Genomic DNA, 13,918 nt, shown 5'->3' with positions numbered 1-13,918 from the left:
GAGGAATGCAAAGCATTCCCTATGGAAAATTCTTTCTCACGGTTGTCAGTCGGTTGTTAGAGTTGTCAGTTGTTACTGTAATACTGGCTTGAGACAAGGCAGGGAACAAAGGCTGTGAATGAGCTGGGTGTTCATTATGTGGTCTGGTTCTTCCCTGGGTTCTGGACTTTCCCGATTTGTCGGGAGAAATGATACTGGTTTTAATCAGATTGCAGGAGTTGTGGCTTCCGCAAGGCCTGGCAGTCCTGACTGCAGCCGATCAGAAGCTGGAGCACAAGTACGGACAGTTGATTGAGGCAGATTCCAGAAATGCCTGTGCTTTGCTGGAGATGACAAGACTTCGCTTCTTTGGGATATAGAAATGGTGGTGGTAAGGGACCTCTGGAGTCCAACCCCTATTTGGAACGGGACCATACCCAGCCCTAGGTCAGGTCAGCCATGGCTTTATCTAAGTAAGCCTTGAGAACTACAAGGGAAGAGCATCCCCCACCTCTCTGGATATCTTTTCCAGTGCTGCACCACCTTCCTACTACAGCATTTTTATCCTAATGTCCATTTTGAACCTCCTAAGCTGCAACTCACGGCTGTTGTTACACCATCAGCTGCTTTAGGTGAGGAAACTGCTGTGTCAGAGAGGTGAAATGAATTTCTGAGTGTTGTGTGCAGTGTCATATTTCTCGCTGAACTGCCTGCAGTGGGCATTGAAGTGGCGGCTCCTGGCTGCTGCCTGAGCTCTGCAGAAAGGCTCAGGAGAAGAGCACAGGGTGTTGATTGCTTTTGTGATTCTTACGTTCCCTTGGGCTTCTTTCTCCCATTCAGGTTTGCATCAGATCTCGCAGAACAAGGTGGCAGTGCTGCTTCTGGCTGGAGGACAAGGGACTCGCCTGGGAGTGAGCTATCCCAAGGGCATGTACAACGTGGGGTTGCCCAGTGGCAAGACCTTGTATCAGATCCAAGCAGAAAGAATCCGCAAAGTGGAGCAGCTCGCTGGCCAGAGACACCACTGCAAGTGTGCCGTCCCCTGGTAGGTGACCTGGAGCCACAGCCCTCCTGTGTGGGGGCTTTGTGTTGCAGTCTTGCCTACGTTGTCATCTTTGCCCTTTGCTGGGTGCCTTACAGAGGCGTGTCAGGAGGGAGCCTTCCATCAGCAGGATCTTCGATGCCAGCAGCTGGAGGAGGCTGCGCAGGGATGGGAAGTGCCAGGTCCATGTCTGGAGACCTGAGGGACCGAGCGCTGCCCTTGAATCGCTGACCACTAACCTAACTGCTAAGTAACTGTCTTTTCAAGCACGGTCCCTGACAGCACTATTGTTCTGGTTCTGGCTGGGATGGAGTTAATTTTCTTCCCAGCAGCTGGCACAGTGCTGTGGTTTGGATTCAGGATGAGCAGAATGTTGGTAACCCCCTGATGGTTCAGTAGGTGCTGAGCAGGGCTTACACCAGGCAAGGATTTTTCAGCTTCCCCTGCTCTGCCAGGGGCACAAGGAGCTGGGAGGGGGCATGGCCAGGACAGCCGACCCCAACTGGCCCCAGGGCTATTCCAGACCATAGGGCCTCATGCCCAGTATAGAAACTGGGGGGAGTTGGCTGGGGGGAGAGATTGCTGCTTGGGGATGGACTGGGCATTGGTCAGTGGGGTGGTGATCAATTGCACTGTGCATCACTTGGTTTGTACATATTATTATTATTATTATTTATTATCCTCTGCTGGTTTATTAAACTGTCTTTATCTCAACCTGTGGATGTTACTTTTTTTTTTTTTTCACCCCGATTCTCTCCCCCATCCTGCTGGGGGCAGAGAATGAGTGAGTGGCTGCATGGTGTTTAGTTGCCAGTTGGGCTTAAACTACAGCACAACACTATAAACAGCGCTTTTCAGTGCCTGTTTCAGATGTGTCACAAGAGATTTCATCCGTTTGTGCTGTGCCTTCTGTTTCTGCTTGGGGAGAGAGATGGCCCAGAGCTCACTTGCCCAGACCCTCTGCCTCCCCTTGCCTGCAATTTCTTCCACTCTTCCCCTCGCAGCAGTAAATGCTTGTCATGCTCCATTTCCAGGCCCTGTCCTGCTATTGTTGTTTACAGCTGGCTGCCGTCTCTCCTGGTGGCTCCTACTTTTCAAAAGCCTCCAGGCTTCAGAAGAGACTGGCTCTGTGCAAGGTGCAAAATACGTATTCCCTATGGGGTGCGGTGGGTGGGAGAGGGGAAGGCGCTGCCACATGCGTCTGGGAATGTTTTCTGCTCAGTGTTCTTTGTTAGACTACGAGGAGATGCCTTCCTGAAATCACTGCCTGGTTTGAGCAGCTCTGGGAAGAGCGCACGCCACAGGACACTGCAGCGTCTCTCATTTAACGCTCTTGGGTTTCCTCCCTTTTGTGTTCCATTTGTAGTTTTGTCTTTCACTTGTGCTTTTCTTGCTCATTGCTCAGCACCCGTTCCTGTCCAGGTACATCATGACAAGTGAGTTCACGCTGGGGCCGACAGAGGAGTTCTTTGCAGAACACAACTACTTCCACCTGGATAGATCCAACGTGGTCATGTTTGAACAGAGGATGCTGCCCGCTGTCACCTTTGATGGGAAGGCCATCTTGGAGGAGAAGGGGAAAATCGCCATGGCTCCAGGTACCCTGCTGTTCACCCTTACATGGTACAGCAATGGCATACGTGTTGATAATTGCTACCAGCCATCAGCCAGCCTTGGCACACTGAGCAGTCTTTAGAGGTCAATGTTAATGCCTCTGATAAGTGTGAGAGGGTTCAGTTAAATATTTCAGGTTGGTAATCAGGAGTGTAGCAGAGTAGAGTGAATCTCTGTTCAGTTCTTCTGGAGATTTGCCCTCAGCTCGTGGTTTTTATCAAAGCCTGGGAGTATCGGCAGAGTTAGGAGTGGGGCAGCTGCAGGTTAGGAGCCATGTGCATCGGCAGGGCTGTACCCTGGGTCCCTGCTTCCCAGGGGTGAAGCTGTCGGGAGCCGGGCTCCTGTTCAAGGCCGATGGCTGGAAATGGGTAAAAAAGCAGCAAGATGATGAACACTTTCCAAAATTATTGCAATTTCTCACCTAGTAAAGTTCTCCTCTTAGCCTAGACCTGGTAAGGGACTCGGTGGAGGCAGCCTGGTCGGGGCCATGTTGCGGTTTTGTGGCTGCAGAGTGGTTTTCCTGAGCTGACAAAGAGTGTTAGAGGAGGAACCGTGAAAGGGTGATGTGTGATGAACAAACATGCAGGTGTCTTCTGTGCAGCTGCTGTTCAAGCCTTTACAAAGGCATTGGGAAGTTGTGGGGGGGAAGATAAACAGAGAATAAGATTTATTTTAGTCTTTTTCTCCAGGCTGAGTTTTAAATATGCTTTTGCTCTGCACTGAAGAGAAGAAATGTAACGGGCTGTTCCCACCCTCTGCACAATGTTTTGCTCTTTAGTTTCCATCTGAGGATCTCACAAGGCTTCATAAAGTCTCGTAACTCTTCTCTGGGAGGCTGGTCCCCATGGTCTGCAGGGAGGGAGCTGGGGTGCGGAGGGGGAACAGGCCTTGCCCGAACCGTGTGGCAGAGCTGGAAGTAAAATCCAGCAGCCCTGGCTCTTGGCTAGAAAGCATTCCCTGCTCTGCTGTTAAAGGAACTTTGTTCAGGACTTTCAGCTTTTGTTCCGTTAGCCATAAAAGAACTGCAGTCACCAACTAACCAGGGCTTTCTCTTTTCTCTTGCGTTATAGATGGCAATGGTGGCTTATACCGTGCTTTGATGGATAATAAGATCTTGGATGACATGAAGCAGCGTGGAATTCAGTACGTCCATGTATATTGTGTGGACAACATCCTCGTGAAAATGGCAGATCCAGTCTTCATAGGCTTCTGTGTTTCCAAAGGGGCAGATTGCGGTGCAAAGGTGAGGCCGTGCTAGCACTGGGCCATTTTCCTGCAGGGAGTTAAGGTCTGGTTACGCTTGGAAGCTGCTGGCTAGGGTGAGCGTGGATGAACCCGGGTGTTCAGACCTCTGTCCAACGGTGGCTTGCTCCAAGCAGGTTTAGAGGAGCTGCTTGCTGCCTGTGTTGCATCCAGAATCCCTACCTGTGGGTGTGCTGCCCTCTTCCCAGAGTACTGTGGGAAGCAAACTGCGATTAGAGCAGGGACTGTAGCTGCACAGGAAACCATAGACTGGAATTGCTTCCCCTTTGTGCCTTGCCCTTTCTGCAAAGGCACTTGGGCTAGCTAGAAGCCGTATTGGAATAGGTTGTGTTTTATAAACGTACCTTAGTCTAATGGAGGCGTTCCTCATGCCCCACTCTGGAAGGTGGGGAAAGCCACACCAGCCTGGTTTTGTCACCCTCAAGCAGCAGGTGCCTGAGGACAGATTTATGTTATTTAATCATTAACGTTGTTCATGCAAAGAGGAAGCTGAACGCTAATAGCTGCAACACTTCTCATGTAATGGCAGGTCCCAGTCCTTGATAAGGAAAGTACTCCACAGGATGTCGATTTAACTGGTTTGTCTTCTGAGCAACCATGGAATTACGTGGTCAAAGTACTGGATTTTATGCCCAGTTGGGCAAAATGTGCCTCCAGGCCACTTCGTACACCTGGCACTGCCCTGCCCGTGCTCCTGAGGTGCTGGAGATCAGTGTGCAACAGCCCGTAGGAGTGTTTGTACGAGGGGGTTGGAGTAGTGCTGTGATCTTCCTCCTTGTCACAGCACTCTGTCCCATGGCTGCAGGTGGTGGAGAAGGCCTACCCCACAGAGCCTGTCGGGGTGGTGTGCTCTGTGGATGGCGTCTACCAGGTGGTGGAGTACAGCGAGATCAGCCCGGAGACGGCTCAGCAGCAGAGGCCTGATGGGGGACTGATGTACAGCACTGGCAATATCTGCAACCATTTCTTCACCATTGACTTCCTGGAGACAGTGGCCCAGTAAGTTCCAGCAGGCCTGCTAGGGAGCTGTGCAGCCCAGAGGTGCCTCTGAGAGGGGGTGTTCCCATTTCCCACTCCATAATTTCTGTTATAGGTACCTCCTGCTCTGCTCTTCACCTCCTCTCTTCTCCAGACTGTTCAAAACAGCTCTGTCCCCTTTCCGACAGCCCCAGCGTGCTCTTCAGGCCTTTCCCAATGAATGGGTGCATGCTTTGCTGTAGCTGAATTGACCAGGATACACCAGTGCCTGACCTTCCTGGGCCCGCAAGGGTGAGCAGCCACATGGGCTGCAGTGTGATCGGTGGTGCAGCCCCACACTGGGGATTTTCAGTGGCAGCCTCATCCATGCCATCCCCTGGGATGACAGAGGTTGGGGGAGAGGGGGAAGCTGGGGAAGGACTCTGCACCTCGGTGTTGGGAGTGGGGGCTGTGATGCTGGGTGTTCAATGAGCGGCCGTACGACCTCCCTGATCCACCTGTGTGTGAGGGATCGGCTCCGCTCCATTGCCATCCTGGTCACAGAGCAGTTTGGTTACCGTGTTTTATCTCTGCCTGCAATTTCAGCTCGATCCTAGGTCCTCCCTCTCCTCTCGCTTTACCCTGTCATGTCCCACTGGTACAGGGAGTGCTGCTGGCCGGGCTGCCCAGCTTGGTGAAGTCTTCCCTGGATGTGACTTGGATCAATTTGGAGAGAGCAACGCCCACAACAGTTGAGAGATGAACCAGAGCAGTAATAAACCGTCTGCTTCCCAGAAGTGTACTACTTTTTTTCTAAGTGGGCATGAAGTAAATGAACTTGTTTCTTCTCCTTTTGCAGAAAATATGAGCCGCAGCTGAGGCATCACGTAGCCATAAAGAAGGTGCCCTACATTGACGAGGAGGGAAATCTGGTAAAACCGCTAAAACCGAACGGGATAAAGCTGGAGAAGTTTGTGTTTGATGTGTTCCAGTTCTCTAAGTTAGTGGCAGACATGATTTTATTTTTTTCTTCCCCTTCTCAATGTTTGTTTGAATGCCTGTAGGTTGTAACGGGCCTTGCCAGGGAGTGTGCGGTTCGTGGGTGGCTTGTTAGAAAGGCTGTTGGATCTGCACCAAGCTCCAACACAACAGTAATGCCACAGGCTCCCAGGGGTGCAGTCACAGGGTGCTTGGCAGCAGCCAGGCTTGCTCTGACCATGCTCCCAGAACTGTTCGTTCTGCTGAGGATGTGTTGGCTGCCCCAGCCTCTGCCAGCCCTGTGAAAGAAAGGGGGGAAAAAAAAAAAAATGTTGGCTTTGTGCTCGATTTCCTTTAATATAAGCCCATGTTGGAGTATTCAGACTCACAAAAATTGGGTCTTTCAGGATTGTGGCTTTCATGGCAACTGCAGCTCTGGTTACGTTTTTGGTGCGTGTTACGCCAGGGTTCAGCTCACACCCTTGTGCTCGGAAAACATGCACTGTGGGGCCAAGTTACTGTTACTGTGAGAACTGTCGGTGTTGACTTGCCTGAGAGCCCTGTGCCGAAGTGTTGGCACAGTCAGGGGTGCTTTGTGTTAAGGGAACATGGGATTTGAGTAATTTAGGAATTTAGCATGAGTGTTCTTATAAAAGCTATTTTCCAAGGTCTCAAATTCAGCAGTAAAGGTTCTGGTTTAGGCTTAAATAAACGGCAAAAAGAGACCTTGGGCAAACTGAATTATCTTTGTTTGGGGATAATGTTTTCCTTTTTAGAGGATTTACTTTAGGATAGAGAGCTCAAGGTGTGAGCTGGTCTCTGTTTCCTGACATGCATTCGATAAAGAAGCGTCACACCAAAGGCAAAACTGGTGCGATGGAAACAGTGCTGAGTTTGAGCTTCGAAAGGGCTCGTTTGCAAGCAGCGATGCCTTGTGCTTTTTTAATAATCCGCAAAGCCAGCTTGGCAGCTGCTCTTTACACGGGAAATGCAGAAATGAACAGATGTTGCTGTGGGATTTTTTAATTTGCATTCCCATCTCTGGTAAACAGCTGTGCTTAATGTTCAGCTGTGAATCCTCTCATCTTGCTTATTCATCCCTGGGAACTGGTGTCCTCAGCTGATCCTTGCCTACAGGCTCCCAAGTGGAGCGGCCGTTCCATGGAGCAGGGGTGCAGTGCTCTGGAGTGAGCTGTACGGCTCAGCGCTGTCTCTGAGCTGCAGGCGTCACTGCTCTCGTCATCCTGGCCTGCTCTTAGCCGAGACTTTTTGTCCATGATCCTCCTGGTGCCTGGAGAGGTTCCTGTGGGATCTTTGCGGAACTGTTGCTCTTCCTCTCAAACTGTGCACAGCTCTCGAGGGTCGTGAGGCTGCTCTCTTACGTTCCCAAAAAGACTGGGCTTCTTGTGTTTTTCCATCATACAGCCCTGGTATTTCTTCGCTCTTCAGGTGGGAGGTGGCTTTCCTTATCTTCACTGCCCCAGGTTGCATACATCGCTGCTCCCTTTCCCCGTGGAAGTTGTTGCGTCAACAAGGATGATGGCTAGCTTTGGGTTTCATTATGTTGTTTTCTCCCCTTTGCTGGTAGGAATTTTGTGGCATTTGAAGTTTTGAGAGAAGAGGAGTTCTCGCCACTGAAAAATGCAGACACAGCTGACAAAGACACTCCTACCACCGCTCGGCAGGCCCTCCTGGCCCAGCATTACCGCTGGGCTCTCAAGGCTGGGGCCAGATTTCTGGATGAAAATGGTTGCAGGATACCAGAGAAACTCAGGTATGAACCTCCGTGCCCTCTGCAGTTTTTCTGCCTGCGGCTGCCCAGCCATGCCAGCCAGCTGTACCCTACAGAACCAGGTGTTAGTTCGATCACAGGGTGACTTGGCATGATTTTCCTTCAGCTGGTCTTTTCCGAACACACAGGGTAACGTCTGTTACAGTGTCTGCTCCGTTAGTGATTGCGAGTGGTCTAGACAGTAACACATGGTGCTCTGGGCTTTATCTCTGGCAGAGACTCCCGCCCTTGGGGTCGCAAGTTGACTCCTCCTGTAGCGACTTGTTAGGCAGGGCAACCTTTTCCATCATTCTGGATTTAGCCAGCCTAAGGAATTCTCATTTGTAGTCCTCGCAAGCTTTTCTGAATATGGCCCCAGTGTTTAAAGCCCAGCAAGATTCTCAGGTGGGCTTAGGGATCAGCTATGACAGCAATCACCAGTTCAGACGCTTCCCGCGTCGTGGTGAGTGGGAAGCTGCTTTTACTCCGTGGGGCTATCGCTTCATAAGCTCATCGTTTGATAAACCCGCAAGCTGTTCATTTTCCTTGAAAAGCACCTCTGTAAGAGTGGTGTTCTTGTTTTGAATATATGGGACCTGCTAATTCCCTTTTATTTTCACTCTTTGTGTTCCAGTAACGTCTGGTGCATGTGAATATAACAAATACCCTTCCAGACGTCTTGTCCCTGATGATTTTTCGAAGAAGATGCACTGATTTTTAAGCAGAGCAAGAAGCTAATCCTGTGTTCTCTTCTCTAGTCTCTCAGGAACTGAAGATCCTCCTGCTGTGTGTGAGATTTCTCCGTTAGTGTCTTACTTTGGAGAGGTGAGGATAACTGTCTATGGAGGTATTTTTAAGAGTGTGCAGGTATGCATCTGATTTCCTTCCAAATATAAGGGAGTTCTTTAGCCTGGGCTTGCTGAGAAATGGTAAGATCAAGGGAAATAGGGCTTGGGCTCCGTGTTATGTTTGTGGTTCTACTATGGTTTACTTCTCAGCCGTTTGTTCACACTCAGGCTTAGCTCTCTGTAAAATGAGATTTGCAACGAGACTGCACAGTCTCGTTAAGACTCACAAGTCCTTTGAGATCTTCCAAATGAAAAGTGCAGGATATTCAAATGACAAAATCCATGGGGGTAGGTGTATTTGGTTGCATGATAATTTGTGTCCGTCTACCCCAGTGAGTGAACACTGAATGAGAAGTGTGATGTGTGCATTGGCTTTAGAGAAACCACGTCTTAGAACAGATTACTCAAGTTTGTCCCTCTGAACATAACTGGTCCTGGGAAAGCTGCTTCCATTCAGCAGTCAGAGGAGGAGCTTCCCGGTGTTGGACAGACAGGGTGAGAAATAGTGGATTGCAGGGGACACATGGGCGCTGCGGGGAAGGGCATTCATAAACCTTTACATCTTCGCTAGGTTTCAGCATGCAGGTAGTGAACTCATCGCAATTAATGCATTGTAAGAACAAAATCAAAACAAGGCCATTCAAATTTACTTCTTTGCTAGGATTATTCTAATGTGAGTTAAGGACACACCTTCCCGTGCCTGCCCCTCCCTAGGAAGATTGTTTCTGAGATCCGTTGTTTTACGGTTCATCAGTGCCGCTCCTTCATGAGCCCCAGGCTTGGGGCTGAAGTGCTTTCCATCTCTGTCACTGGGGAAACTGTTGCTGTTGTCTGTCCTTCCTGTGGCCTTTTAACTTTGGGTCATCATTCATTCTCCGAGGACATTTCATAGACTTCACAGTAGTGCAGGTCACCAGTCTGATGCCTTCACAACCTAACAGTGCTGTTTTCGCATGTTCCCAGGGTCTGGAGGCGTACATGAAGAACAAAGACTTCCCTTCGCCCTTTGTGCTCGATGAAAACAAAGGGGAGACGCAGCCTCAAATCAGATATCAGATACCAGATACAAGAACTGACATTGCTCAAATGTCAGCATGAAGTGCGTTACAAAAAAAAAAAAGAAATTGCTTTGCCGTGTCAGATTGATGCCAAGTCCTTGCAGCAGTTGTGTTTACACACACATGTGTGTTCACCAGTTCTGATTAGTAGCTTCGAAGGCTATGCCTCTTACCTCAGTCTGTTTTGTAACTTGGATGTACCAAACAGATTTTGTATTTCCTACTTGCTGTGCATACAAATATATAAAAGAGCTGTCAGGGCCTAATAAATCAGCTTTGCGTTCAAGAAGATCAAATCTCTACAGTGCCTTGTTAGGTTTGTCCTGGTGGGGTTGTTTGGGGTTTTTTTGGGTTTGTTTTTAAATTGTGTGCACAGCTGAAGAGTCAGATTGATCTGTCTTTTTCCCTCATCCTGTGGTGGTTAGAAGATCCAATTAAGCAGTTGTGTCCTCTGACCACCTCATACAGAGGAGTCTGCTGCAAGCAGGGATGCCGCTGGGCATGAGTGTCCTTTGAGGGTTGGACTCCAAAGTGGTGCAGACCTATCTGCATGTCCGGGCTTGCTGGTGCTGTTGCAAGAAAACATAAGTGAATATGCAGTTTAGACCAATGACTCTTTACAGCTGTAGTGACCTGTATTTTTAATTAAAAAACAGAAAAAGGTGATGAGATGTATTTTCACAACAGCACTCTGCTCCTCCTGTCTATAACAAACATTTATTTTACTTTTCATTTTTCTGTTTAACGTATACCATGTTCCTCAAAGGGGACTCTCTTAAAGCACCTGAAAGTAATAAGAGGAACAAATTCTGATGGTAGAATTTAATGCTTAACTAAAACCAGAAGAAGACTCAATCCCAGCATAACCAGTGTACACAGTAAAACACCAGCCTCTGCTTCTACGGTTTCTGGCCAGGCAGTTTTCTAGCACTCTTTCACTTAGGACATAATTCTTTAGATGCCTTCCTTTTAAATATGCTACCAACCATAATGTGAAGATAAGTGTCAGCTAATTAAGGATGCTAACTGCCAGAACGTATGTAGCATGTGAACTCGGCCCTGGCCGAGAGACCCCGGAGCGGTAGTGATCCACAACTGTTTGTTCCTGATCAGCCTGGATGCTGCCCCGGCAAGCTTGCGCCGGGTGGGCACCTCCCCGCTACGGAACCTGTGCTGAGCACAGTGAAGGCTTTTCACCCTTTGTGAGGATGCTTCAGGGGCACTGCTGGGTGGCCTTGGCTTGAGGAGCACTCTGCACCTCTCCCCTGAACCGAGCACTAAGGAAGGTGGTGAGGAAGCAGCCTTGTCTGGAATGTTGTGACTTCATGCATCTGCTTCTGCTGAGGAATTGCTGATGCTATTTATAATTTGATCATTTGATGCAAATTATTAAGCATAAATCTTTTCAATAACTTGGGTGGCTTTCTGTAATTCCTGACATGAAGCTGTGTTCAGAATGTTGGGGAGGTATAAAAATGGCTTTGAGAGTAAAGCAGTGTGTAAGTAGGGTCACATTTTCCAAAGAAAGCATCTGAGTGTCAGTGGCAGAGTTTTCAGGTACAAAGTGTATCTGCGTGCACCCAAGCAATGAGCCTGTTGCACGTGCAGACCAGCCAATGGCCGTTCCGATCACCTCATGTTGCATGTGCAGCCAGGAACTCCCATTTTTAGTATAAATTAAGCATTTGTCCTTGACACTCAATTCTGTATATTTTTGTTTTGCACAGTGTTTATATGGGTCATTCCATTCCTGCCAGCCAAGTTTTATATCTGAGAACAAATTGTGTTGTGCCTTTGTGAGTATTGCTCGAGTCAGACACATGACCATTTTAAATTGTACTGTGCTATAAGGAAAGGATATTTCTTTTGCTCTTCCTAAAGTGTTTTCTCTTTTGAAACTTCGGTTCCCTTGTGCTTTTATCTTGTGTACACTGAGCTGCTGACATACGGCTTGAGGTTGTTTTCAAGGAGAAGCTGAGTTAGAATGCGGAGTGCCTTGTCTGTTGGGGTTTTTTCTACGACTCCTTGCATTTTAAACTGGAACATAGGAAGAATCTTGAGAGAACTTAAAAAAAATCAGTCCTGTATGTAGCAAAGTAATTCTCGTATGCATTACAAAATGAAGAAAGTACCTGAAACTAAGGGAGGTCCTGTAGTACTCCAGAAACTTTTAGACACCTAAGCATTTTTATAATAAAGGTGCTACTGTGATTTCTGTGTGTCTGTGTTTCTTGTTCTTAAGGAAAATACATGTCTTGTCTTTGTCCCTACACATCCTGGGTGTTGTCACCACAGCTGCAGGACACCGAGACAGTGTCACCGATGGCAAGGCTGGGGGCTGCAGTATCCACGCTTCAGGCATACGGGGGGTGTGGAACTCGGCAGAGGGTAATTCCTGAAGGGGTTTGACATGGCGGCATGTATTTTTTAATCAGAAAACAGAAGACCGTGTTCTTGCCTGCAATCCTGTTTAATTTTTTTTCAAGCTTTCCAGCTCTGTTTACCGAGGGGAGTTTAATGGGGGGGGGGTGGTGGTTTTCTTTTATTTAAAGTAGACTTGAGTGATCTGGATCCGAGTCAGGCTTCCGCAGCTGCAATGAGCACTCACTGTGGTGCAACTGCTGCTTGGCTTCCCATTGACAGGCACTTTTTAAACAGGGATCTATTTATAGAACAGGCAACAGGGGAAGTCAGGCATTTTTCACAAACGATGGATTGTCCTTGCTTTTGGGGGTTTAGTGCTGAACCCAGCAAAGGCCAGAAGCAGATTTTCCTCCTTTCCTCTTTCACCCCATGTTTCTCTCTTGGTACCCATATGAAGGCTGCTGGGGTTTTTAATGTGTTTTTAAGCTACGTGAATCAGTAATTTCCTGTGATAGGAAAAATAAATACTAAAAATGAATGCATGCTTCAGGCTTCTGTTCTTCCACTTGTTTATGTGGTGTCTCATATCTACCAGAATTGCTGGTATTGCTTAGGTTTTTTAATCATGAAATGCTCAGAAAAACACATGATTTTCCATTTTATTTGGAAATGAGGTGGATTCCAAATTTAAAGGCTCAAATGATGTGTGTTAGCTCAATAGTTAGCTGAAGGTGAATTCAGTGCCAGCAGTAGTCCATGTCTGCTTCAATGCTTTGTTTTTCCTGTTGGACTGTGGACCCGGTACAGAAGTAATGGTTACTACACACCCACAGCTGTGTTGTAGCTCTGAATGTGCACATCCCTGGACGGTGCTCTTCCTTGTTCCTCTGTGCCCCCTGATGATGTCCCTCCTTCGCCCCAGTGAAGCTTCAGGGAACTATTTGCACAGGGAGCAATGAAGGGCTGGGGTCTGTGGAGAAGCAGGTGAGGGAAGGAATGGTGTGGGACAAGTGGATCCTGCCGAGTACCAGAATTCAGTGCTAGGTCTTGTGGAAGCATTTATTTATACAACTGCTTAAGTTGCTTTTCACCCCCTCACGCACATCTGCTCACAGATTTCAGTTGTCTGCTCTCAGGCCCGTGTTGTCTGCCCAGGACCCTGTGTGATGTAGAGGACAAGGGATGCCAGCTAAATGTGTTTCTGGGGTTCTCGCTGGCCAGTGATAATGACATTAGCTCTTCTCTGGGAGTCAGCAGTTTGGGGTCTTCCTTTATGCTCACCTTCCTGGCGGGCTGGCAGGAGGAGCAATGGTGTCCGGCGTGCATACCCCCTTGTTGGGGAGCAGCGTCTTCTGCTGTGTGACTGGTGCTGTGGCCATAGCTGAGAGCAGTTCTTGAAGACAGAAGGGAGCTGCACCCTCCTGAGCCTGACAGATGGGAGCGTGCGGGCCCTTGTGTTAATGGGCGAGTTATTTTTGCTGATGACCTCCCACATGCACGTTTCCATTTATGTTTGTGTCATGCCAATGTTTCTGTGACTGGTCTCTATATTCTAATCTCACAACACAGAGGAAGAGTGAGGGCTCCCAGCCCCTCCTTACCTCTCCTTTCCCGCCCAGGCAGCTGAAGTCCTCGCCGGGCAGGGCCTGGCTACATGGTGAGAGTAGGCAAAACGAGGGCCAGCCAGGGGGAAGAGCAAAAGAGATTCGGCCCCGAAACGCTACCAACCCTCTGCCCGAAAAAGATGCCCATGCCAGGCGGACTGTGGCTTTGCTCAGACACGGAACAAGCCCACGCCGAGAGCTGCATCATAGAATCATAGAATCACTTTGGTTGGAAAAGACCTTTGAGATAATTGAGTCCAACCTTTAACCTAACCCTGACATCCCACCACTAAACCATGGCCCTAAGTACCTCATCTATCCTTCTTTTAAATACCTCCAGGGATGAGGACTCGACCACCTCCCTGGGCAGCCCATTCCAGAGCCTGACAACCCTTTCGGTGAAGAAGTTTTTCCTAATGTCTAGCCTAAACCTGCCCTGG

General features: G+C 48.6%; 1 protein-coding gene across 1 annotated transcript; it reads left to right on the top strand.

Annotated features, from left to right (window-relative positions):
• The first annotated feature begins 823 nt into the window (after positions 1-823).
• Positions 824-11,563, top strand: UAP1L1 (UDP-N-acetylglucosamine pyrophosphorylase 1 like 1). The gene is made up of 8 exons (XM_035891912.1): positions 824-1,024; positions 2,444-2,619; positions 3,706-3,878; positions 4,704-4,897; positions 5,715-5,855; positions 7,422-7,607; positions 8,363-8,429; positions 9,416-11,563. Exons 1-8 carry the CDS (start codon positions 909-911, stop codon positions 9,548-9,550), a joined length of 1,188 nt encoding a protein of 395 aa, XP_035747805.1. The 5' UTR covers positions 824-908; the 3' UTR covers positions 9,551-11,563.
• The last annotated feature ends 2,355 nt before the right edge of the window (positions 11,564-13,918 follow it).

This window comes from Egretta garzetta, unplaced genomic scaffold, assembly GCF_000687185.1.
Source record: "Egretta garzetta isolate BGI_Z169 unplaced genomic scaffold, ASM68718v1 scaffold143, whole genome shotgun sequence".
Taxonomy (NCBI): domain Eukaryota; kingdom Metazoa; phylum Chordata; class Aves; order Pelecaniformes; family Ardeidae; genus Egretta; species Egretta garzetta.
Note: the sequence above shows the minus strand (reverse complement) of the source record. Positions and strands in the feature narration are given on the sequence as shown.